This window comes from Lampris incognitus, chromosome 11 (genome assembly GCF_029633865.1).
Source record: "Lampris incognitus isolate fLamInc1 chromosome 11, fLamInc1.hap2, whole genome shotgun sequence".
Lineage (NCBI taxonomy): Eukaryota > Metazoa > Chordata > Actinopteri > Lampriformes > Lampridae > Lampris > Lampris incognitus.
Window position 1 is genome coordinate 29,520,307 of NC_079221.1, and position 27,026 is coordinate 29,547,332.

Genomic DNA, 27,026 nt, shown 5'->3' on the forward strand with positions numbered 1-27,026 from the left:
GCTGCAGCCACAAACATGACCCAACAGGCCTTCAGATTCGTCTTTCATAACTCCATCTCTCTCTTTCGCTCAAAACTAACGTGTGCTTGTGAATTCATCTTGCAAACCTTTTTAGATGGGTAACTGCTGTATTTAGGTCACCACTGGGTTCCTCTATTGGGCTAAATGCTCATTCAGGCTGCACTCACATCACATTCATCCTACCCTGTGAGATCAATGGGCATCATTTATGAAATGTTCTTGGGAACAAACCCACAGACTATTTCAGTCCTCCATTATGCCTCATAAGGGACTGCAAGTCCCTGACTTATCTGTAACATCCTAGGTTTGACTCTACCTTAGCACCTGTGTTACAGTATCATCTCCTGTTTCCCCACCTAGTCTTTCCTGACACTCTTCGTTGTTAGCTCAGCAGCCTGTAGTGCGTGCTTCGGGACAACAGAGAGATGGGTTACATCAGTGAGGCTGCATATAATGACATCTTGCCTCAGCCCTTTATTTAGAAAGTTACACAGTCCCTGAAGTTTGCCCTGCGAGTTGCCACATGTACCCTATGGACTTGCTGTGGCGCATGACAGCAAATCAAGTGAGGCAAGTTTTACAGCCAATTAGCCAACCATGCCAGTCAGGAATTATCCTTCTTTTTATTTATTCATTACCATTTTCTCAAACCTAAGTCACTTTAAAGATAAATTCATGCACAGACTAGGGGTGTAAGAAAATACTGATACACTTGAATATCATGATATGTTTTGTGATACTGTATCGATTCTCAAAAACTCACCCATTTTTAATTGATAGTTAACATGCAATGATTCATGGCAGACAGTTGTTCATTTTGAGTTGTGTGTAAACCCTCGGCCGTTAGATAGCAGTGTTGTAATCTATCTTCAGCCATTTGACTCTTCCACTCCAACATTACAATGTAAACTGAGGTGGGAAGTAGCATAAACACAAAGAACACAAGCCAATGAAATTGCAATATATTGCCTAGCTTAAAGTGTCACAGTATATTGAATAGTAACCCATATATCGTGATACGAATGGTATTGCCAGATTCTTGCCAATACACTGCCCTAGCACACACTACATAACTAAAATGCTCAGCCACCTTCAGGTTTAGGTAGGTGATGTAAGGTTGTAGGTTTTTGATACTACATTTCAGGATATCATTCTTTAATTCTTGCTTTTCCACACTAAAAAGAATGGCATAGAGTGAAAAACAACATTTGAGGGCTACACTTTGTGTATTTGAAATATTAACTTTTGGCTGCTTTCTGCTGTTTTGAATTTTCTCCAGGAAATTTCCTTTTTTAGATCCACAGTGGTGTTGCAATGGTTGGGCCCAAATGATTCTGAACACAAGCAATGGTCACATAATGGTTCATTTTCAGGCCTTTGGCCAATATTTACCTCATTGCAAATCAACGACTGAGTTATTGCTTCATTAAAAGTTAGATGGAATTGAAATCCTTTCTTTTCCTTCCCCTACGATATAGCCGAAGTGTTTAGTAGGCAATGTCCACAATTGGGTAATTTTAATTAACATCAACCATCTGTCATTTTATGCATCCTTTTGTACTATCAGCTACCAACTTGCATCGTGATTGCATTAAGATCCTAATACAAATTTCTTTCATCTTTTTTGGTGGTTTTGATCATTTATTTCTCTCATATATTTTGAGGATGCAGTTTGGAAGAGGTTGTGTTTCTGTAGCTCTGCAGTCGGGTGAGTATCAGTGTTCAAGACAGAGCTTCAGTTACAGTCAACTGAGGGTGTTGCATGAAACCCCATCTTCCTCTCCTCCACGAGATGTCACCTGTGAAGGCGTGTTGAGGGTTTTTTTCCCCCTGTTTTTGTTGGACAGACCAGTGCTGAGGAACCCTACACCAAGAGAATGATTAAAGTGGTAATGAGAAGGCCACAGCGTCATTCCTTGTTGATGAAAATGTCAGAGTGGAGCCCGTCTATATCCATGTACAATTTTGAAAGGATCTTTTTTGAAATTTTGTCCACATTGGCATTTCTGAACCTAATAACATTGTTGAAATTTTCTCCTATTTTGGTCTTTCACATGCAAAGTGTGAAAAACACTATCTCACAACGTCCTCTGGACATGAGCTGCAGGTGTTCACTGGGTCAATGGTGAGTGTCTTGAGTGTGTGTGTGTGTGTGTATGTGTGTGTGTATTGGGAGCATAAAGCGAATGGAGGTCGTCCTCTGCTCTTTTATCTAGCGGGCCGGTTGGCTAATCTCTTCGTCTCCTGAGTTTTAGTAGCCGGCGCCCTCTGGGAGGCAGCTAAACCTCTCCGACTGGCTCTGAATAAGGGTGATTAGCCTCTAATCCTTTTTAAGCGCTCTGCATGTCTCAGACAGGATTGGAGAACACACAAGCAGGGAGAAACATGAGTTAGCGAGTGGCTGTGAGAGCCTGTCCTGTCCCCCCCCTACTTACTCCTTGAGGTGTTTTTTTTCTATCCACAAGGCGGTTCTTCTTTTTAGCTTGCAGAACAGCTGCGCGGGGTTGGGGGGGGGGTTAAATTAATCTCAAGCTTAATTATTTACTGAAAACCAATTTGGTTTGTAGTGGGCTTTTGCTTAAAGTTCAAATATTCTCCACATGTAGTATTCACCGTTCCCGAGGGGTAAAAACAGTCTAAGCTTTGAGAACTGTTGAGAACACACAGCAGTCTGCCCCTTCCACTGAAAATTCACTAAAAAACATTAAGTAAAATATGAAAAGGTTTCAAGTTCAGATTTTGTTGAGTTCATCCGGTTTATCAAATTGGGATGAATTCACTTGGCACTACTCTATGGAGACTTTGTATGACTCGGGATACAGGTATGGATATTTTGGTCACACACACATTAAAAAGAAAGGGTTGTGTATCAGAAATCCAGTCAGTACCTGGAGCGACTACCATTTGCCTTATGCAGGGTAACACACAATGCACAATTGGCCACTGTCAAAACCGTTCGAAGGAGATGTACCACTGTCCCACGCCTCTCCGATAGCTATGGGGCTGAATATTGTCTGAACTGTAATATGCTGTCTTTGATGCCACTCTATACTACCCCAAGACCTATCAAAGGAGAAACAGTCACGTTTAACTCGACATTTGAGGGAGATGATCATTTTCTGTTCATGGAAAGATACTAGGACCCCCCCCCTTTTTTTTCTCCCCAATTGTATCTGGCCAATTACCCCACTCTTCTGAGCTGTCCCGGTTGCTGCTCCACCCCCTCTGCCGATCCGGGGAGGACTGCAGACTACCACATGCCTACTCCGATAAATGTGGAGTCGCCATCCGCTTCTTTTCACCTGACAGTGAGGATTTTTGCCAGGGAGACGTAGTGCGTGGGAGGAACAGCTAAGATACTGTGATGAACCCTCACACTCCTAGGCCTCCCAAACCCAATGAGAGAAAGAGAGCCTGTGAATGACACAAGCAACATACACCGCCACGTACTGAAGGACCAAGCAGCGGAGATCACCAAGTTGCCCCGCCATCTTCAACTCAACCCAGTATGAGCTATACACGACGTGAACACAAAGGAAAAATCCTTCCCCCGTGACCCAATCATTCCCCAATGAATTTGCCCAAAAGTAATTCTGCGTTTGCACCACTAGCACGTATCACAGTGTGTGTTCAGCGTGGCTTTAAATGTTGGGACTTCATGGTGCTCTCTGCTGAGGCCAGAGAAAGTGGACATGTTTGTTTTAAGCTCGAAACTGCATTCAGGGAAACGTATCACCGAGATTTGTGATTATTAGGCAGCCTTGCATTTCCGTTGATCTAATTATTTATGTACATTTATTTTGATTGTTTCAGTAAGCATTCATTCATTTGTTCATCATCACAGGTGCAGATAAAGCTATACCTTACGCTTGGCTGCACATATCTTTTGATTAAAAAAAGCAAAATCTCCCTCTCATATCACTGGACCCACACATACACACACACACAGGGTATTCTATTTCGGACTTGCATATATACATACATTTGAACACACACACACGCATGCACACGCATGCATGCACGCACGCACGCACGCACACACGCATACAAATAAATCCATACCTTCTCCTCCCATTTTCAACACACCCAGAAAATCCCCAAGGTAACACAGAGAGTGAACTTTGGCCAGTGAGCTCTACTCAAGCTTCTTTTGCTATCATTTCCAACAGCCCCACGTGAAGCTGGCACTCAGCCTAAAAAAGCTTCAAAACCTGAGCAAGTGAATTCTCTTTTGGGCTATTTTAGCCAAATTCCTTGATTATTTTTTTTTATACAACACAGACATTTAGCGGGACTGGACACTGCAACAGCAGAACAATCAGCAATTCCCAGATTAGGATTATTACAAGCAAACAGATAGCAAGGAAGTCAACGGCCAAACTGATAGCTCTCTGACAAAATCCCTGTGACCCTACAATAATCATGTAAGGAGGTCATGGTGGGGAAAAGAGGAAAAAAAAGCCAGAAAAAAATGCAAGTGTTTCACCCAGGGAGGCAGCCAGAGAGGGTGGTGGGTACTTGTGTGGTATCAGTTTATATATAAAGAAAATAATTCCACAAATATATTTCCCAATCTAAATTTCACAGATAACAATTTAACACTATTTACAATTTTGAATCCACATGGACAACGTGTGGATTGGCTCACATTTGTTAACAGATTTTTTTTTAGACAAATTAAGCAGTGAGCTTAAGTTCTCCAATCAACAAATGCATTTTTTTTCCAAGGGCTACTCACTGATTCACATCACAACTTACTCTGCATTATAAAATAACACCCTGTTCACTTGACGGCAGGTGACAAACAAGGGTGACAGTGTGTAAGGAAGCAGCACATTGGTAGCTAATATTTACAAAGAACGCAAGTATTGCCCACAGTTGCATGATTGAGAGTTTATAAAAAAATACAGCTACTTGTGTGATGCAATGTGTAAGATGTGATGGATGTGTAAATTATATTCTCTGCATTTACGTGTCGATTCTCTGCATTTATTTAATTTTGAAACGAATATGATTCAATAACTGGATGCCAGGATGAAACTACACTTATTCAGTTTAACTCCCCTGCTGAACAAGTTAAAGTAACCTTGACTCATGCCTTGGCAATCATATTAACAGTATCTTTTTTAATGGTGTGGGCATCCGGGTGGCGTAGCGGTCTCTTCCGTTGCTTACCAACACGGGGCTCTCCGGTTCGAATCCCCGTGTTACCTCTGGCCTTGTTGGGCGTCCCTACAGACACGATTGGCCGTGTCTGCGGGTGGGAACCTAGATGTGGGTATGTGTCCTGGTAGCTGCACTAGCGTCTCCTCTGGTCAGTCGGGGCACCTTTTTGGGGGAGGGGGGACTGGGGGGAATAGCGTGAGCCTCCCACGTGCTACTTCCTCCTGGCGAAACTCCTCATTGTCAGGTGAAAAGAAGCGGCTGGCGACTCCACATGTATTGGAGGAGGCATGCGGTAGTCTGCAGTCCTCTTCGGATCGACAGAGGGGGTGGAGTAGCGACCGGGATGTCTCGGTAGAGTGGGGTAAATGGCTGGGTACGATTTGGAGAAAAAAAGGGGGGGAAGGGTGCCTGGAGAGAGGCTGTCACAACCCACAACCCCTTCCCACATCCAAGGTTGGAGTTCACCACTAGCCACCAGCCAAACGCTGATACATTTTCATTGTGGGTGCTAAGTCTGTCTACTCTAGCAGCATTTTTGGCAGGTAACCAGCCACCAGTCAGTCACAACTCCTCCTTTAGTGTAATAACCAAGCTACTTGGGAGCTGAAAAATTAATTGCGAGTTCAATTTCAAGATGTACCAGACACCATAGCCCATGAAATATAAAAGGTTTAAGATGGAATGAATTACAGCCTTGCAAACAAGAGCTGTTCCATTTAGCAAAGCTTTATGCATTCCCAAACAACCCTCTCATGAAGAGACAAAGGCTGAAGATTCACATGCACCAAACCTACCGCTATTTGTATGTTGTCGTGTACTATTACACAGGCAGCAGCTGTTCTGGTAATGACAGCTACGTCTCAGAAGTCGATGTGATCTTTAGGGCACTGGATTCATGGGAGAAGGAGACCCAGGGGCGCCAACTTGTCTGAATGTACACTTGAATGTTCGTTTGCTCAGAACTACAGAGGTGTCCTTCAGCCAAGCCTGCTGGAGACTATGTCTTTACATGGGACGTGCAGAGGGACAAACAGGTCCTAAGGATTTCGTGCTCAGTGTGCATTTCATACTGCAAATGCATTTGTACATATTTTGTATTTTTGCTAAGAAAACAACAGCAACAACCCAAACCTTTGTTTGTTGTTTGAATTTCTCTGCCTTGGGAACAAAACAACTATATTTATTTCACGCACCAATTAATGCAAGTATTCTGCTACACGATGAAAGGCTTCAGACCTGATAAATAGTCAAATATGCTCAATGTGTGAACAGCAACAACAGAATCCATTTCAGGTCTCATAATACAGGCTTGGTTGGTTAAGTGTGAGCATATTGGTTAAATTTGAAAGATTTCACTGGTTAGTTCTTTCTTCTCTGGCTGAAGATTTGTTCTTTTTTTTGTTGTTTTTTTTGTGTTTTGTTCAGGCAATAATAGCAACTCAGAGAGAAGTCATGCAAAGAAACTCCTTGCATACTGAGCTGCTGACCAAAGCGTGACACAAATGATATGACAAGAAGTCAAAACTCACTGGCATTCCTTGACGCAAAACTATTTTTTAATATTTTTTTTTAGGGAGTTGTTCCTTATCCGATGAGAGGGTCTAAGGACAAGATGTTGTGTTGCTGTTAAGCCCACTGAGGCAAATTTGTAATTTGTGATATTGGGCTGTACAAATAAAATTGGCTTGGCTTGACTTGACTATTTCTTTTCACTACACTAAAAAAGGACCAAAGTTCAAATATGACGTTATGTGCAATGACTTATTGCTACCATTTGAATAATAGCTGAGCAGACAACTGCCAACTGCTGGTGTGCATTGTGTGTGAGGGAGAGCGAAAAAAGAAGCCACACACACACACACACACACACACACACACACACACACACACACACACACACACACACACACACTTGAGAATGATTTTCATTGTGCCACATCCAGTGTGTAACCACATGCCTGCGCAGTCAAATACATCCTCCATTTGCAGCTGGGTTTTCTCCTGCTTATCACTATCTGCTTATCACTATCTGCTTATCCCTATTTGCTTATCACTATACTGCTTTGGCAACTCTGAAAAGCAAAAAGACTTCCTACCTGGCTGGGGAATTCACTAACAGGTCCAAAGGAAATGCCGATTAAAGATAGCCGAGGCTTTCCTGTAAGCTACCCTGGCTGCTTTCCTTTATAAAAACCAACGTTTTGATTGTCTCTTCTGTGCCTAGCTTCCAGCTGGCTGATAAGATTGCAAAAACCAGTTCCAATGACCAGTGAATAACAAAAAAAACTCAAATTTAGCTGTGTCGCTTGCTGACACATTCCTCACCTCTTTGCATATCTCAAGGCTAACACACCAGCTTTAACATGCCCTGAATGAGGCGTCACCCAGACAAAGAGGAGCATCCTGCCTAAAAGGAAGTGGTGCAGGATGGAAAACAACGATTGTTAATAAAAGGAGCCAAAGCCTTATGGTGACCGTTTGAGCTCACCTCCACACATAAGAAACCCGCCATACCAGTCAACCAGGCCCTTTAAAGACACTGGGGGCTTAACAGGTTGGTTCACAGAGCGGTTTCCAGAACTATCCTATGATAAAAAGGTCTTGTGTGTCTTCCCCAATGGCTCCTCAACAGTTGTTTTTGAGCAATTTGATTTCCTAAAATAATATAGAATAAAAAAAAAAAACAACCCCTGCCCAAGTATGTGAAGTGGCAATTTTGCAGTTATGAACACATTTCTCTCATATTTATCGTATGCTGTTATGCTGTGTCCAACTTTGTCATTAAGGCTGTTTCAGTGTGTCGATGTTGTTGCTTTTGTCTATTTCTTTGTCTATAACTTTTAGTTGTCTAGAGGCAGGATTTGACAAACCATTTCGAAGACGGGTGCTTTCTTCTTTAAAGGAAAAAATGACTCAATATTTCTCCTCTTTCTGCACTTTTAATCACTATTTTATGATGTGTTTTTGAAGACAGCTTATTTTTATTACTATGGAAAAACATTGACAATGAGGCCATGCTACCCTCATTACACTGCCTGCATACAACAGGCTTATAATACTTAATCAGGAAACACACACACACACACACACACTATATGACCCCTCATAATCACATTAACTCCCTAGCCCCTAATCCTCACCTTAAAGGGAAATTCTGGTATTTTTAAACCTGGGCCCTATTTTCCCATCATTTAGGGTCTAAATGACTAACAGGGACAACATTTTTTGGAACTGGTCCAGTATTGTGCGAGAAAGCTTCAGCCGGCAGCCGCAAAACGGGCTGCAATGTAATCCATCGGGGCAAGTGCGCCTGTCAAAGTACGTCCACTAACAGTGCTTATTTTTGCCACGACAGGCACAGATTGTTATTACAAGTGTCTGACCACATTATGGAAAGGATCCCTACAGAGATGGACCTTTTTCTTTAAGTTTCACTTCTTCTAGTCTCTGCTGTAACATCCCTTTTCCTGCTTCTACTATTTGTGCATGGGGCTGTCGTTTTGGCTGTTTACAAAAAAAAGAAGTCACGCCAAGTCTTATCACACACATGCACGCACACACACACACTACTGTCTCACTCAACAGTGTAATCGCAGATGATAGACAATAAGTGGAGAATAGACCATCCTAGTTAGTGGATCACAGTGAGCGAGAGAGCAGACATGCTTGTGTAGCCTACGGTGCAGGGGCTTAATTGTAGCATATGGAACCACTTGGCATAGCAAGGGAACCCCCTCTTCCTCCTATTCCTCCACCCACTCCTCCCCACAAAAGTGAAGAAGTGCAGAATCTGCTGTTTCTCAGACCACTTCAAACCCAAGAAGGAAGACATTAGGCTACAATTATCAAGATAAGAGTCAGTCAGACGGAGGCCAAGGCGATTTGACTGCCTTGGATCGTGGTGACTGAAGGGGAACTTAGCACTTCAGTTTGCCACCACAAAAATAAAAGATGAGGAGAGGGGGAACTTCACCCAAGTTTTTCAAAAGCTGTTACAACATGAGGTATAAATTACAAAAATCTCACAATAGGACCTGCAGAGAAGATTATTCAGAGGTGAGAGAAAGTCATATGATGTTGAATTGAGTGTTACACATAAAGTCCCCAACTTCTCCTTCAGGTCAGTTCCACGAGGAAACGAAAACTTCCTGCTTTGTTTCACAGAAATAATCTAGCTTGACAAAGTCATTGTTTTTCTTCTTTTTTTCCACGTCAGTAAGATTTACTGTGCACGTTAACTCTTTTGCAGCAAAGCCCAATTATACACTTTCATAACTGGGAACTGCCCAGTATAGTTGACCACTGGGCAGCTCTGCTGGAACTGTAGAGGTCCTTTGTCCAGTTAAGGTAGAGTTAGTTTCTTTCAAACAAGGTGAAAAAAAATCATGAATTTGCCAACTGAGCGGTTGTCATGCAAACAACAGGAGCCTGCTAGGTGTCTCATTTCAAGATTTTTCTTCAGAGGTGTGTTTCTTGACATTTGTGGAGACAGATACATGTGTTGGCAAGGCACAGGCCTGTCTGCCAATGCAAGCTGCCTGAGGGGCAGACAAGCAGAAGCATCTGATCAAGACAGTCTTATGTCTGCAATCTCTCACCACCTGCCTCACTGCTAAAATCCCACACGTTATGTTACCATACCAGGACAGAATCAACCCAAACCTTTGTATCCATTTCAAAGCACTACGTTCGTAAAACAGCATGGCGAGTGTTTCTCTTATCTTTCAACTCGAGTCCTGTTTCTCCTGATCGACATCCAGCTGTTATTCACGGTTCTCTGAGGTGCCTTTTGTTCTCATTGAAATTGTCTAGTTTGGGAACTTGAATGCAGCATATTAAACTTCCTCTCCCTCGAAATACAGCATATCATAACACAACCCGAGACTTCAGATCAGTTCTCACACAGGATTGAGTTTCAGAAGAGTTTACCCAGAATTAGGGCTGAGCAATGAAATTCGGATATTGTCAAAGAGATACAGAATTTTGTTGTCTAAATTAATGATTATGAGAATCTATTACTTAACAATTCTCACAAAATGAGGTCTGAAATATTTGAGGAAGTATTATATGAAAACTAGTTTTGGTTTGATATTACAGTTAATATTATCAAAAAGTCCAATGTAATGAACCTCAGTGGGATTCTTAAATATGGTGTTTTTACATAGTAAGCTGATATCGTGACATATATCCATATTGTGCCAAATTCTCTGACGTTATTTTGAGATTAATATTTTCTACCACCCCAGCACTACTTATTTCAATCCAGTCCTCAAGTATCATGAGTAATACTGGTTTTCTCTTCTACCAGGTAGTTCACCTTTACATTCACCTGTTGTGAGTAAAAAGTACAACAGCTGTTTCGGACATACTACTTCCATCATAGAGCCGCGCTGCACTTCTGCTGTGCACAAATTTCTACTGTATAAATGAATGATGATCCTAACCACTTGCTGCTCAGCATAGTGGAAAGTAATGCTTAAATTTAAACTATCCTGCTGCTTGGGCTTTGTTATTGCCTTTTGCCATTGTCAGTTATTGTCATGAAGTTATCGCAATGCATTGTAGGGTATTGATGCCAGTGTAGTGTCCAGTGTTTGCATACTCTCCAGAGTATGCAGTGTTACATATGGGTATTTTTCATGTACTATTTGACGCATACTACGGTTTCAGACATATGACAAAGCCAACACAGATGAATGTCATTAATTAACTATGTAGCGGAAGAGAAAACCAAGCAGTACTTGTACGGCGAACCCCCCTTGACTCAGGATGTCAGCAATTTAAAACCTCAATGAGGTTAAATGGCCACCTTGCTGAGTAAATTATGTTTTGCAGGATGTGAAATGAAATAAACAGTAGCCCGTATAGGGTTTAAGCGATGAGTAAAAAAGGCAACTTTTTTCTTGCAGTACCTCTGATACAGTTATCCTGAATACAGAAACGCCCCAAGGCTGTGTGCTCTCAATGTTTTCCCTATACACTAATGATATGTAAAATTATGAATTCAACCTGCCAATTGTATAAATATGCAAATATGCCGATGACATGGTGCTAGCCAGACAGGGGACAGTTTATCAGGCTACATATTTCCACCATATTTTTGAACTTACTAGGTGTGAAGACTGCCCTTTTTTTAATTAACGAAAGTAAGACTAAGGAACTGGTTATTGCAAAGTCACCACAATGCCTGTCATTATTTTCGACCAGTTTTGATTAATACTGATCAGCCTTTTGAAGCAGTAGAGGAGTTTAAATATTTAGGAACCTTTTTTGAATGCACTTTAAGTTTTGCAGCCAGCACAGAATATATATATATATATATATATATATATATATATATATAAAAAAGCAATGCGGCGCTTGTATCTAATGTGGTAATAGGATTCATAAGTTAAAAGCAAGAACATGTTAGGGACTATTTACAGAAGCCTTGCTGAAAGTTTTAACTTTTCATATGTTGTACACAGTATGGGCACCTGGAGGCTAAGAACAAAAATAGACTGTCCAGACTTACAAACATGACCAGTAAAATTATCGGGAAGGAGCAGAAACAACTAGGAAGTATATATGTTCAACGTAGGTGAAACAGAAAGCCCGACAAATTGTGTCTGATCCTGTTCATCCTCTTTTTACACAACCCATAAAACTGCCCTCCGGATGACGCTACAGCGACCAAGAACATTTACCAAAAAAAAGTTTCATAACAAATGCAACTTTGCTATCTTCGTTAACACCATCCACACTGGAACCATATCGGTTCTGTACCGTCATTGTTTTATTATTATCGTATTTATTGTGATTTACGTTGATGTGTTTTAACCAACCTGTGAAGCCGAAGGCAAATTTTCCCATTTATGGACGCTAAAGATTATTATTATCGATTAGACCTTGTTTTTCGGCAGCGTATGAATTTGGCTAGTTGCCAAACTGAAAGGTCTGTCGCCACTTGTCTGCTGATGATTCTCCACCCCCGCTCACTTACAGTACAGGAACTACAAACTAAATTTACAGAATTACAGCAACACCCCACCCCATCCCAGTAAAGACAATGGTAACAAGCCACAGCAAAAAAAAAAAAAAAGAAAGAAAGAAAAAGAAAGGAAAACAAAGTATCAACTGCATTAAACTATTAAATTACTGGAGTCGTTTACAACAATTATATCTTGTTAACCATCATAAGTGAAAAGGTGATGCGTGTCAACGTGTGAAGCGACTTTAAGGGAAACGATTTATCGTTTTTCAACGCTGCAGACCAACTTGTCCTACTTTGATCGCCTTTACGTCCGTGTCAACTCGACTGTGACAATACTCGATGTGCTGGTTGGCCATTTTTACTCACTTTGTCGTCCTCGGGGATGAGTGTCTCCGCGTCCTTTTTCACATCTTTCTGTGCGAGGGCGGAACTGAAAGACACCTTTACCATCTTGAAGGGTGATTTGGGAAAAGTACAACGAAGGAGAAAAAAAAATTAACCCGGGGTTTTGCGCCGAAGCACCGTTTAAGTGTGCACCTCTCCTTCGTCTGTCTACCCTGTGCGCTGGCAGGGCAGGCGCACATAAACAAAACTCAATGGACAACCAGGGAGGGTTGCCAAATGTATCACACTATCCCCCTATCGAGGTTCCACAGTTCCCACACACACTCACACACACACACACACACACACACACACACACACACACACACACACACACACACACACACACACACACACACGTAACCCAAGAAGTTTTATCATCAATTTGCGATTGTAGATTTGGTCAGTGCATGTGTTTTAGATTGTTGAGACTTCACCTGCGCGTTTTCCCCCCAAATGGTGGTATCCGTAGCCTTTGTTTACGTCGTCGCCGAAACTTTTTTTACATTTTTTGGTCAGAAAGAACAGGCTCGCGCGCCCGCGTGTGTGTGTGTGTGTGTGTGTGTGTGTGTGTGTGTGTGTGTGTGAGAGAGAGAGAGGGAGAGAGAGCGAGAGAGAGAGAGAGAGAGAGAGAGAGAGAGAGAGAGAGAGAGAGAGAGAGAGACCATATCTTACTACTTCTTTGTTGCTATTCAACAATAAAAACACCGTTTGGAGCGATTCGTCTGTTTATTTTGTAGCCTAGACCCAGACACTATTAGGCTAAGATACAATCTTGCAATCAGTATATTATGCTGGGCAAACAGCCCAAACACGATACAATGTAACGCTGCTCACTTTGCTGTAGCCTAGGCTAAATTTGTATGTTTGCGGGTCGGGTCAGGTTCGGCTGGTTAATTTAACGCATAGTTTAGCGGAACGGGCGGTGCGGATTGGCTCTCATAACGTGGCGGATGGGTTCGGGTATTAAAAAAACCCTGACCCGCGGATCACTACGATCAATCGGATGAATGCAACGAAACCGCGACCTCTTGTGGTGGTAAAGCGCAACGTTTCATAAGAAAATCTAAAACAATATCAAACGGTCGAAAAGTTTGAACTGTCATTCAAATGTGAAGATATTGATCATAACTTTATAATCTGCACGTGAAGTCACAAATGTACGGATCTTAGAGCTATTCACTTGTTTGAATTGGGTTTGAAGCAGTTTTTTTTGCGGATCTTAGAGATATTCACTTGTTTGAAGTGGGTTTGAAGCGGGATTTTTTTGCGGATTTTAGAGATGTCCATTTGTTTGAAGTGGGTTTTTTTATGTAGTTTTGCACCCGTCTACTACTGTGTGTCAGCTATACAATTTTTTACTTTTATCAACTTTATGTCACCGTTCTCAATGGATCGTAAGCCTTTGTACTTTTTTCACTGTGTGTGTGTTTGTGAGAGAGTTAGGGGGGGGGGTGGACTAGTAATGTACAGCCTAGTCTAGTCCATGCAACGTTTTTGTTATAATTTACTCGAAACGCTGCTGTCACTTTTTGACCCGCCCTCGCGGGCCGCGAATTTACGAATCCTACTACGGCAACGCCAAGACCCCGAAAAGACACGCCCGCCTCTATTTCTGATTGGTCCGTCATAACACGTCACCCCTATCTTTGATTCGACTACCGCGCTTTTGAAATGTGTGTGATGGACTAAAGAGGACATCTCTCAAGAGACTTGTAAAAATTACACTGATGTAAGTTCGTAATGTTGTGATAATAAAGGAGTTAAAAATGTACCTCGACGTCTGCAGTTACCAAATCTTGATAGTTTAGTCTTTCAATAGGAGATTGAAGACACATGTGTTCACCTTATATTTACCTAGTTAAATGTCCTGGTCATATGTGGCGAGATTTGTTGTTATTGTTGGTATCTATAAGTATTGTTGGTAGCTTAGCATTCCGTTCGGTTTTCGTTTGTTTTGTTGCTGATGGATCATGGCAGGCCACAGCAATGAAGAGGACCAACCAAAGATCTGGTTTGTATGAGTGATGTTTGTTGCAAAATAGATTTAACACCTGCAACATCAATGAGGGTTACTAGTGTTAGCACCTGTTCCTATTCCCTGGGATTTTTTAGCTTTTTTACTTATCTTATAATTCACATAATAATTTAGATTACAATTTGATTAAATTTGATGTTAATTTACATTGTTGTATTTTTGTATGTCGCGTTGGACAAAAGCGTCTGCTAAATGCCTAAACATAAACATACACGTAAACATAAAATCACTCATGAAGAATGTGGTCAAAAGGGTAGCCTATAGGCTACATAACGTTGCAGTTATTAAAAAAACAAAAAAACCAATAGCAAGGCAATGAACAAATAATTCGGCAGCTTTCATGGCCAGATATACTTAAATGAATGGTTCATTGCGTCTTGTCAACGTGGAAGCAAAAACTTGTCTTTAGTAGCCAAACGAAACGTCTCCGCAAAGCCAAATACAGCACTGAAGCAGCGTAGAAGCTCTTTTGTGATGCTTTCGAATGCTCACAGCAACGGTACGGTAGAGTTCTAAAGCGTCCAGTTGAGTTGCATGCAACCCAGCCAATCACAGACAGAGTAGGGCGGGTCTTAGCGTGGCCATAGTAGGATTCGTAAATTCGCGCCCGCCGAAGCGATATTTTCCTCGTAAACTAGTTACCTGAACCCGCCCGACCCGCTCATCACTACTGCAATCGGTGCACAAGAAACAATGCTTTCAAAAACATGTGTTTTATGCAAGTATACCGGTGAAAGTAGCATAGCCGTAAGTATTACATATAGTATTATACACTACAAAACATGTAATTAGTTATTTGGCATTCATTTTGAATCTTGACACGAAAAAAATTCTCCCTTTACTTTGAAACCATCTAGGCTGTTTCTTTGCATGGTTTATTTATTCTGGGGTGCATCCCGTGTTTTGCCAACGTTGGTTTTGTTTAATACCATTTTATCTTTGTGTTTTTCATGTTGTCTAACTACGTTTTAAGACACACGTAGATATTACAAGCCAGCAGAGTTTTGTTTGGTTCATGCTTTCTCTCTCAATTCAATTCAATTCAATTCAATGTACTTTATTGGCATGACATGCGTCTCTCTCTCTCTCGCGCTCTCTCGCGCTTTCTCGCTTCTAAACATCATTTCCTGGCTTGCCCGGAAATGAGGTACAACCATGGCGATGTCTGAGAAGGCAACGAAAGAGCGGCTGATATCCGTTTTGGATGATCTAGAGGTTTTATCCAGGTAAAGATGATTTGGTTTTACCCTTGATTTCAGCATCTACATATGGAATGTTTTTCTTCTTCTGATTGTAAGTTTTTATATCGTGTTAAGTCTTTCCGGGCACAATAGTGATCGAGGCAACAAATGACTGTCTCCAGTGAATCAGTCAAGAGCAATGAACTGCACAGAGAGCGCCTGCGTTTTGGAAGTTATAAAGTGTTATTTTGCACGCAGAGCTGGGAACAGTGCATACGTTTCCATGCCCCTATGCATTATGAGAAACTTGTGCTCATTGATTATAGGGAGTTGATAGAGATGCTAGCATTGTCCAGAGGCCAAAAGCTTCCACAACCTGGCGAGGACACACAGGTGAGAAGTTCCGAGTTCTTTATCTACCAACCATACTCCCATTTACTCAATTCTCCCAGCTAGTGTTCAATGTGTCATACAACCTGGGCTGGTTGTTTTAATGGCGCCGGTGTGGTTCCAACATCTTCAGCTATAATCAGTAGCCGAAGTCAAATCTTAAACACTGTACAACTAAATAAGTTTTGCTAATGGAATTGTCCATACACATGCTGTTTTCTGTCTCTGATCGTACAGTATGTTGTGAAGTGTTCCGCTTATCCAATATAGGTCTACTGTAACTTTTATAACAGGTTTGCTTCCACCATACTACACTGGGGAACGGTTGTGTGAACAGCAGAAGTAAGTGTTAAATTTTGTAGAAATAGCCATTGCTTGGTGCATTCCAGTTTGAAGAGTCCTTAACTAAAACTTCTATCAGGTATGTGTCATTGCTGATGAACAATGCAGTGTTTAACCTGCAGAATTCAGGAATCAGGAACAACTTATTGTCATTTCTTTCATGTACTTGCATACCCAAAAAAACCAAAATTCCATTTCCCCCAGCCCACAGCAGTGTGACACAAAAGACAAAAACACACATCCAGAATTCCCAAAAACGACACCACCAAAAACATACAAAAACAGAGAGAACAAAGCCAAAAAAAAAACAACAACAAAAAAACACAAACAGTTAACAACACAGTCAATGCAACACAGTCCAAAAATTCCACTGTACAGAGAACGAATGCTAGCCAGGATGACTGTTGGAACTGGAACTGCTGATCTGCATGGGTTAGCAGTAGGCTTAGCCTGTCCCGCTTCTGCGTCCTGTCAGACCGCCCTCAGTGTTTCCTCTTCGGGCGCAGCTCCAGCAGGGCCGTTGTCCCTGGACCCACTGGAAGCAGCAGACCAGGCTCTCCCAGCTGATCCAATGCCAGATCTCCCAGCCAGACACCTTTGATACACCTCCCCACACTCCACACAACGACACCAAAACACAGTCAACGCTAGGCGAGGCCGCTGCCAGACTGCCCTCGGTGTTATTGGAACTGCCAGTCTGCATGGGCTAGCAGTTAGCTTATCCTGCCCTGCTTCCATGTCCCGTCAAACCGCCCCTAATGTTACCTCCTTGGGTGCAGCTCTGGTCAGGGCCGCGGTCCCTGAGCCCACAGGACACAGCAGACCAAGCTCTCCCAGCTGACCCAGTGCCAGCCCTCCCAGCCATCAAATGAAAACAAAACAAACCTAGACGCAGACATGGCCAAAGACACCGCACTGACAGCATCTTCCCACACCGGTGCTGGTTGAGGCCGCTGCAAACCTGAATTCGCGCCACCATCTTTCCACACCGGAAGCGGAAAAAGTTTAATTCACAGTTTAATATACAGAATATGTAGTCATTTTCTGTAAAAGAGAGAAAACGTAAATGAATTAAAAAAAATAATTGAAGAACAAGTTTCATGAGCTGAAATTCTTGTATTAATCAAAAAATGGCAATATCAAGGTTCCAAAGTTTGCCATGTAGTTTTTCCTCATATATAAGACCAGGGTAGCTAATCTTATGTGATATGTGTTTGCATTTCAGATCTTGGAGCTCCTAGTTCAGAGAGATAAGGAGTTCCAGGAGCTTATGGAAGTTGCCCAGGAGCAGGGCAAGGTGCATCAGGAGATGCAGTTGCTGGAGAAGGAGGTGGAGAAGAGGGACAGTGACATCCAGCAGCTGCAGAAGCAGCTTAAGGAGGCTGAACACATCCTGGTCAGTACAATGGGGGTTACTTTCATTTATGTTCTCTGAAAGGGAAAAGAATCTGTGCCAAGTGGCTGGCCTTACAAGCCACACCATTCTTGCATGTAGATCCCATTGATCTTGTGAAGCAGCAGAAGTATAAATAACTATGGCACGAGCTGTGAAGAGCCTTATCATAGAACAACAAATCACATAACACAGGCACAACACATGATGGACAGGTCTGCTGATTATTGTCATGAAAATCAATAGGGGTTGTAAGATTTATACATATGTTTATGATGCTCTGTTGCATCCAGTCTTGACAACTTAGCCTGCTTGGATCATGGATCAGCCTTCAAAGCTGTGATTGCTGTGCCCACTTTTTGGATAGGTGCCCTATTTGAAACTGCTGTCAGAGGGAGGCCAGACCAAATTTCCCAAAAGTTCAAATCTACTCGCAAGATTGGTCCATCTTAAAAAGGCTGGTGGACAGATGGAAATTTTGTGATTTTTTTTTTTTTTTTTTTTTCCCCTGGTCAAGGCAAGTGTGGAAATGATTTCAGGCAATGTTGGAAATTAACTGCTCATCACATCTGAGGCAATTTTAACTGTAAGTTTCTTTACCGTACCAGCTACCATAGTAAATAGTCAACTGCTGTGTGGAGATTGTTTTCAGAATCAGAGTACTTTATTTATCCCCGAGGGGAAATTGAGTTCTATTACAGACACTCGCGCTCTAATAACTAAAAACTAACAAGATAGAAAATAGAAAGAGAAACAAACAAAAATAAAAGATAAATAAGAAATAGAAATAAGAACAAAATATTTCGACAAGCATGGTGCACATAACACCCTATCTATACTGCACTACCACAGCACACACCAGGCAGCACAAACAAAACTCGACAGGGCCAATCCAATGACCATTAACTCAGAGTGTCTGATGGTCTGAGTCTGAGGGAGGAGTTGTAAAGTTTGATGGCCACAGGCAGGAATGACCTCCTGTGGCGCTCTGTGGTGCTTTTCGGCAGAATGAGTCTATTACTAAAAGTACTCCTGTGCCCAACCAGCATGTCATGGAGTGGGTGGGAGACATTGTCCATGATGGCACGTAATTTCAACAGCGTCCTCCTCTCAGAAACCGCCGCCAGATAATCCAGTTCCACCCCCACAACGTCACTGGCCTTGTGGATCAGTTTATTGAGCCTGTTTGCACCCGCTACCCTCAACCTGCTGCCCCAACACAACAGCAAACAGGAGAGCACTGGCCACCACAGACTCATACCACATCCTGAGCATTGTCTGGCAGATGTTGAAGGACCTCAACCTCTTCAAAAAGTAGAGACGGCTCTGTCCCTTCTTGTAGAGGGCATCAGTGTTCTTAGCCCAGTCCAGTTTATTGTTTATATACACCCCCAGGTACTTATAATATTCCACAGTGTCCACACTGACCCCCTTGCTGGAGACAGGGGTCACTGGTGTCATGACCCTCCTCAGGTCAACAACCAGCTCCTTTGTCTTAGTCACTTTGAGCTGTAGATTGTTCTGCTCACACCACGTGACAAAGTTTCCTACTACAGCCCTGTCCTCAGCCGCCTCGCCATTACTGATGCATCCGACTATAGCAGAGTCATCGGTGAACTTCTGAAGATGGCAGGACTCTGTGTGGTAGTTGAAATCCGTGGTGTAGAGGGTGAAAAGGAAGGGAGACAGGACTGTCCCCTGCGGAGCCCCAGTGTTGCTGACCACTCTGTCTGACACACAGTGTTGCAAGTGCACATACTGTGGCCTACCAGTAAGGTAGTCAACAATCCAGGACACAACGGGGCATGTACCTGCATTGCTATCAGCTTCTCACCCAGTAGAGCTGGCCGGATGGTGTTGAACGCATTGGAAAAGTCAAAGAACATGACTGTCACAGAGCTTGCTGGCTTATCCAGGTGGACATAGGCACAGTTAAGCAGGGAAATGATGGCATCCTCAACTCCCAGTCGGGGTTGGTAGGCGAACTGGAGGGGGTCTAAGTGTGGCTTGACCGTGGGCCGAAGCTGCTCCATGATGAGTCTTTCCAGAGTCTTCATGATGTGTGAAGTCAATACTACCGGTCTGTAGTCCTTGGAGTCCCTGGGATGCAACATTTTAGGCACAGGAACGAGGCATGATGTTTTCCACAACACGGGGACCCTTTGAAGTCTAAGGCTGATGTTGAAGACATGGTGAAGAACTCCATATAACTGAGGGGCACAGGCTTTGAGCACCCTGGGGCTAACACCATCCGGGCCTGCTGCCTTGCTTGCGTGAAGTCTCAACAATTGTCTTCTGACATGGTCAACCGTGAAGCACACTGTAGGTGTTACAGGTAGGGGGGGGGGTCATCAGGATGGAGAGGGCCATTAGTCCAGGAACCCGGGGGGGGGCCGCTGGAGGATGTAAGGAGGAGGAGTGGGAGGGAATGGCAGTGAAGTTGACGGTTGGTGAGGGCAGGCAACAGATGAGACCAGGGGGGGACGGGGAGGGGTCATTGTGTCAGATCTGTTAAAAAACAGATTTGACACAATGAACCTTATCTTTACAGTGAATTTTTTTTATTGTTGCTGTTTTTTTGTTCTGTTTTGTTGTTGCTCAGTTACTATTGTTGCTGCAGTGTTGAGGAGCCGAAACTCAAAAATTTTACTCTCTTATACTCGAGGCTCAGCATTTTCGGTTTTTACTGATTTTCACCAAAAAATACCCAGATTTTCACCTGGATTTTATGTTTCCACGGATCAAAAAGTTGCTCGTTTTCATGTGAGGTTATGTAACAGTGGCCTCTTGTGGTGAAATTTGGCATGCTGGATGGCTTTGAAAAATAAAAAACCGAAAACGCTGAGCCTTGCTTATACTTTTATAATGAGATGTAATAAATAAAGAATCTTGAGTCTTGACTATATAAAATAAAATATTGTGATAATGACAGTCGGTTTGTGTCATGGAGTCATTGTCACTTGGCCCAACATCCACATTTGCAAAGGTCCAATATGTTTTAAAGTCTGTTCCTTTTTGAAAATTTGGACATTTACTGTAACTTAGTGCAGTGCCCATTCAAAACATGCCTGTTTGGAATGGGCCGTCTGCTTGGCCTTCGGTATAGCTTCTTGCAGCTTTCTCGAGAACCACTCATCCAAACAAATCGACACTAGACACTGCGCTTCCTTGGGTCCTGAGCAACTCACCTGCCAAGTGTGAAGTCGATTGGAGGAATGGTTGTCAAGAACATCGAAGGACAGACGGACAGATTTGTTTCCCTTTTAGTTAGATAGATGGATAAATGCCAGGGAAATGCTGATTTGGTTTCATTTTCAAACCAGATAAGGGGAGATGCATATGCCTGGCAGAGAGCCGCACTCTACTGAGTGCATTCCTGTACTTTGTGCTGTAGTGGATCTTATTGTGATCAACCTCTCTTTATTGCTCTCTGTCTCAGGCCACTGCTGTATACCAGGCAAAGGAGAAACTCAAATCCATTGACAAAGCCAGGAAAGGTAAGCGTAGTTTACAAGCGCAACACCTCATCTTGCAGATGAAGTCATTCACCTGCTCTCTGGATGCAATTCTCACTGCCTTTTTTAAAGAGGTCTTAGATAGTTTGATTGGGGATGTTTTGGATATTGTAAACTGTTCTTTAGAATCGGGTATCTTTCCTGATTCACTGAAAACCGCTATATAGTAAAGCCCTTACTCAAGAAGAATAATCTTGATCTGTCGGTGCTGAGCAATTATAGGCCTATTTCTAATCTGCCTTTTCGGGGCAAGATTTTGGAAAAGGCAGTGTATAAACAACTGGATGGGTTTTTGCATGAAAACAAGATTCATGATAAATTTCAGTCCGGTTTTAGAAAAGGACACAGTGTTGAAACAGTGCTTGTAAAAGTAATCAACGATCTCAGAGTGAGCGCTGATGATAAAAGTGTTTCCGTTCTTTTACTCCTTGATCTGACGGCTGCCTTCGATACAGTCGATCATGATATACTTTTAGACCGCCTTGAGAATTGGATTGGCCTTTCAGGCACTGCCCTATCATGGTTCTACACATATGTCGCTGGCAGAAGCTATTTTCTTAGTCTTTCTGACCATGTCTCAGACAAACATGTAATTTTCTCAGATATTCAGCAGTGTTCCATTCTTTGTCCTTTATTGTTCTGCCTGTACATGCTGCCGCTTCGGAAAATTATCTGTGATCATGGAGTGAATTTCCATTTTTATGTTGATGATACTCGGTTATATTTATCTGTAGCGCCAGATGACCCCAATGCTCTCAATCCCTTGATGAATTGTCTGTCTAGTATTAAACAATGGATGAGTGAAAATTTTCTCAAATTGAACAAAGACAAGACAGAAATTCTCATTATAGGCACTAATGCACAGAGAGAAATGATATCAAGTAGAATGGGAAGTCTGGCTGTACAGAATAAGACTGTAGTAAAAAACCTGGGTGTCATCACTGACTCTGAGTTGGATTTTAAATCACATATCAACAATGTTACAAAGGGTGCCTTTTTTCACCTAAAAATATTGCTAGAATTAGACCCTACCTCTCCTTGGAAGACACCAAAAAGGTGACGCATGCTTTTACCTCTTCGCGTCTAGACTATTGCAATGCACTTCTTACTGGTTTACCCAAAAAAAGTATCGATAGGCTGCAACTAGTACAGAACACGGCAGCAACGGTCGTAACAAAAACCAGGATGAGAGATCACATTACCCCAGTTTTAGCATCTTTACAATGGCTTCCTGTAGCATTGAGGATTGATTTTAAAATTATTTTACTTGTGTTTAAAGATCTACACGGTTTAGCACCCTCATACCTATCTGACTGCTTATCTGATTATGTTCCGAGCTGCTCTCTTAGATCCTCTGGTGCTGACCTGCTCAATGTTCCTAGAATGAACAACAAAAAGTATGGCGAAGCAGCATTTTGTTTTTATGCACCAATGGCTTGGAATAGACTCCCCCAACAAATAAGAGAAGCAACGTCCATAGATAGTTTTAAGAATCAGCTCAAGACCCATTTCTATGCTCTTGCTTTTAATTAATTCCATTTTATTTCTTTTACTCTTATTTTTTATTGTGTACTGTAGTTTTATTTCTTGCCTTGTTTTATGTTTTTTGCCTAGGTGTGTGTTTTCTTACTTTTAACTTATTTTATCTGTATTGTTGTTGAGTTTTATTGTTTCCCTTGTTTTTAATGTAAAGCACTTTGTGCAGCATTTTATGTATGAAAGGTGCTATACAAATAAAGTTTATTATTATTATTATAAATGATTCAACTGCTGAGAATGATGTCTTCTGTTTAGTTCTGCCTCTATCAAGTGGTCAGCATTTGTTTGTCTTCACAGGTAGCATTTCCTCAGAGGAAATCATCAAGTATGCTCACAGGATTAGTGCCAGTAATGCTGTGTGTGCCCCTCTCAACTGGGTGCCAGGTATGGTCACGCAGATTATCGAAAACATATTGCAATTGCAACATTGGCCACTGCACTTTAATGCTTCACAACTGCAAAAGGCTAAGGTTTTGTCTTGGAAGGAATTGTGTTTCAGGCAGCTACCAAAACAAGGGATTCTGGGATTGCAGTGAATCCCTGGTCCATAAATTAGGTTCTATGTCAGAGACAGTCATTCAGTATCTTGAAATTGACCAAATCTAGAGCCTTAGACACTTCGGAAAATTTCTGTCATTATTTTAAGAACCAAAGGGAAGTCTGTGTTGAAAAATTAGGCCTTTTTTTTATTATTTTTAGTCCCCACTATCATCATTAAGTGTTCGTTTTAACAGTACATATCACATTTATAAATACTGGTGTTAAAGCCTACATGATTACAAGTGCAAATGAAAAATTGTAATTTCAGTGGTTATACATGGGTCCCTGGCTGATTATGAACATCACAAATCCTTAACTGATGCTCAACTTTTTGTAGAATACTTTTATGTTTCAGCTGCTAATAGTCATATAATACAGATCATAGGGCTGATTATTTGTGTGAGTTTGTTCTCCCAGTGAGTCTTGAGCATCGTATTCATTCTCATCGGCCAAGTCATTATTTGATGCGTCTTCTATTTTCTTTTTGGAAAGTTAAATTTCAAGAAGTTTCTTCCTACTTGGAATCCTGTTGTTTTTAGATGTGAGGCATCTTATTGAGCTGGCTTATAACTCACTCGCTCACTCAGTCGCATTTAGCAGGCTGGGGATTTTCCACAAGGGGAAGCTGACCACATGGACAGCACCAGGGTTGCTATGTAAGAGTGGTGTTTTGCATCAGTGACAGTGTGTCCTTGTTTAATCTTCAGGTATCACGTTAGAAATGTTATGCAGGGACACAAGAACACTAAACAGAGAACTCCTTTTTCACTCTTTATCACTGAAAGTGATGTTTAGTGACATAAACAACATAAACTGACATCACTTTCTGTGATGTCAGTTTATGTTGCAGAAACATTCACGCTGTGCAGTGGAATCTAACATGCAGACGTGTTTCTATCAGGTGATCCACGAAGACCCTACCCCACTGACTTGGAAATGCGCAGCGGAATGTTGGGTCACATGGCCAACCTGCCAACCAATGGTGTTAATGGACATCTTCCTGGAGATGCACTGGCTGCCGGGAGATTACCAGGTAAATACACAACCGGTTTTGAGATGAGAGTAGGCAAATGACTGTTTATTTATGAACTAAACTCTCCTCCTTTTTTTGCAGTAGGGCAGTCCATTCTTCTACTTTTCCTCTGATATAACCCTATCCAATGATCTCCCAAACAGTTTGAATACTTTCATCAGGTCTTGCATGTAAATCATTGGCTTACAAGGCAAAGTTGGGATAGAATTATATGCTTGCTTCAGGAAAAACCTTTACATTAAGCAATACTTGATTCACCTGTTGCATACAGGAACATAATTTAGACTGGGAGTGGACTGGTAGAAACAACTGGACAACACCTTTTTTTCCATTGAGGGGAAAATTTGATAATTAGTAAAAAAAATCCATTGAAGAACCGATGACAATAAAAAAAGAAGTAATTTTTAATTCAGATTGAATTTTGAAATCTGTAATCAGTATGATTATCATGATAATACACCAACGATAATAGTAATTATTAATATGGATTCCCAGGGATGGGAGATCACGTTAGGTCATTCCTTACCTACTACATAGCATTGTAGAATAAACAACCTCCTCACTCTCCTTTCCTTCTGACTTGTCTTCAGATGTCCTGACGCCGCAGTACCCATGGCAATCCTCTGACGCCTCAGTGGGCATGCTCCCACCTCACCATGGCAATGACTTCGGCTTGGAGCCCCCAGGTCACAACAAAGAGAACGAGGATGATGTGGAGGCCATGTCCACTGACTCTTCCAGCAGCAGCAGTGACTCCGACTAAACTGTGTGTGTGTGTGTGTGTGTGTGTGTGTGTGTGTGTGTGTGTGTGTGTGTGTGTGTGTGTGTGTGTGTGTGTGTGTGTGTGTGTAGTTGGCTAAATTTGTCGGGATTTTTCCTGGGATACCTCCAAGTACACCCTCCCTCCTATTAAAACCCTAAAAAGCTATCCACATCATGTTACCTGTATCAAACCCATTGGTGATGCAATGCATTTTAAACTTTATGTACCAATGGAAGATGGACTGAGTGTGTATGCTTTCTTTTCAACAACACCTTACTTTGATTCCAAGTTTGAAAATATTCTACCCAGAATGTAGACTTACTGTGGCTGGCCCACAAAATTGCAGTCTTCTCCTACATTTAGAAATGTAGCCTTGCTCAAAAGAACCAAGTCAATTCTGAAGGAACAGAATAGTGCTTCCAGTTTTCTTCCCCCACCTCCAGATTTTTCACCACTGGGATTGAAACTGGAGAAAATGTGTTTCAGTAGCTCACCACACCAACTACTCAGCTACCACCACCCCCATAAATCGAGTTTTGCAGTGGAAGCTCAAGTTAAGAATGTTTGACTGAAAAGAAACCCTAGCACACATGCATTCATATATATACACAATCGCTCAATATCAAAAACTGCAAGCAGGCAGTTACTTAATGAAAAGGTATGCCCACATGACAGTACATGAACTGCTGATTTGTAGTCCCAATTCATAGCATCCCTGGTCTCTGTCTCTCTTTGTATGGGGAAAAGTTGCCTTGCCTGCATAGTTCATATCAACCATGACCCTGTCAGATTCTTAAGAGTCCCTTGGTAAATCCAACACATAAATACTACAAAGGACTAATTTGCACTGCCTGGATTTTGCCCCCCCCCCCCAAAAAAAACAGTTTTAAAAATTTAGTAAAATAAGATTTGATTTGTGGATAATATTTGTTGAATTTACCGTTGAGCCTTTACTTTGGAAAAGTCTCAAGTCATGCTCTCTGTGAGGTATCTAATCTACAATAAACAAGGACCCATTTCAGTCCCAGAATTCACAAAGGATTTCGATGGGAAGCTTCCCCCTCAATACAACGAACAACTGGCAAATATCTTGGTTACAAAAATGTAAATGTTGTTCAAAACTGGAAAAATCACTTAAAAAGCCCAGTTTGGAATCATAGTACAGTGTCTGTTGGGGTGTCTTCAAATGTTTATTCTATTTGAAGATATGTATTTTTTGTAATTGTTAAGATCAGAAAAAAAAATTGAGTTGAATGCAAGATGGCCCTTTAACTGGAAGGTTGATGGTTGGATACCTGGTCATAGCCAGTGTGCCTGATCACAATCTGTGGTGTCCTTTAGTGAAATATACTTTATCACCATCAGTCCATCCATTGTCCTTACCAATTTAATCCAATGTTTAATCCAATTCAGGGTCAAAGGAAACCCTCTTCATTCCTCCGATGTATTGTTCTGGATAGGAGAGTAAGCTAAAGGCCAACAAAAAGTATATCTAAATGTTTTGAGAAATGTCCCCGAATTTGTCTCAGTTAATGTTTTTGGTTCTGGTATAAACCTAAGTGCTATTTATAGACTATTAATTCAGTGGCAATTTTTTTTCAACTTGGAAAATACTTTAGTTTTGTCAGCTGTATGTCCCTTTTTATGAAGTTTTTTGACCGTTTGACAAATAGTTTGTTTACTCCTCAATGTAAAAAGCTCTGTACATAGCCTTGTAAATAAATTTTGAATAAATTTTTTTGTTTGCA

At 41.7% G+C, this 27,026-nt stretch overlaps 2 protein-coding genes across 3 annotated transcripts in view; one reads left to right on the top strand and one right to left on the bottom strand.

Moving 5' to 3' along the window:
- The window catches only part of LOC130120505 (integral membrane protein 2B-like), a 34,517-nt gene extending 21,772 nt beyond the window's left edge, over positions 1-12,745 (bottom strand). Inside the window, exon 1 of the mRNA XM_056289067.1 lies at positions 12,527-12,745. Coding sequence (XP_056145042.1) covers positions 12,527-12,610 — 84 coding nt within the window. The 5' untranslated portion in view covers positions 12,611-12,745. The remainder of the gene's footprint in view (positions 1-12,526) is intronic.
- A 2,973-nt stretch (positions 12,746-15,718) lies between these two features.
- Positions 15,719-27,020, top strand: med4 (mediator complex subunit 4). Of its 2 annotated transcripts, XM_056289767.1 has the most exons (8): positions 15,719-15,808; positions 16,090-16,156; positions 17,721-17,891; positions 21,328-21,385; positions 23,240-23,326; positions 24,384-24,515; positions 25,106-25,327; positions 25,368-27,020. In XM_056289767.1, the coding sequence occupies exons 1-7, from the start codon at positions 15,738-15,740 to the stop codon at positions 25,276-25,278; spliced, it is 759 nt and encodes a 252-aa protein (XP_056145742.1). In that variant the 5' UTR covers positions 15,719-15,737; the 3' UTR covers positions 25,279-25,327; positions 25,368-27,020. The 2 variants fall into 2 exon arrangements, with proteins under 2 accessions (XP_056145742.1, XP_056145741.1); XM_056289766.1 differs by having other exon boundaries at positions 25,106-27,020.
- The last annotated feature ends 6 nt before the right edge of the window (positions 27,021-27,026 follow it).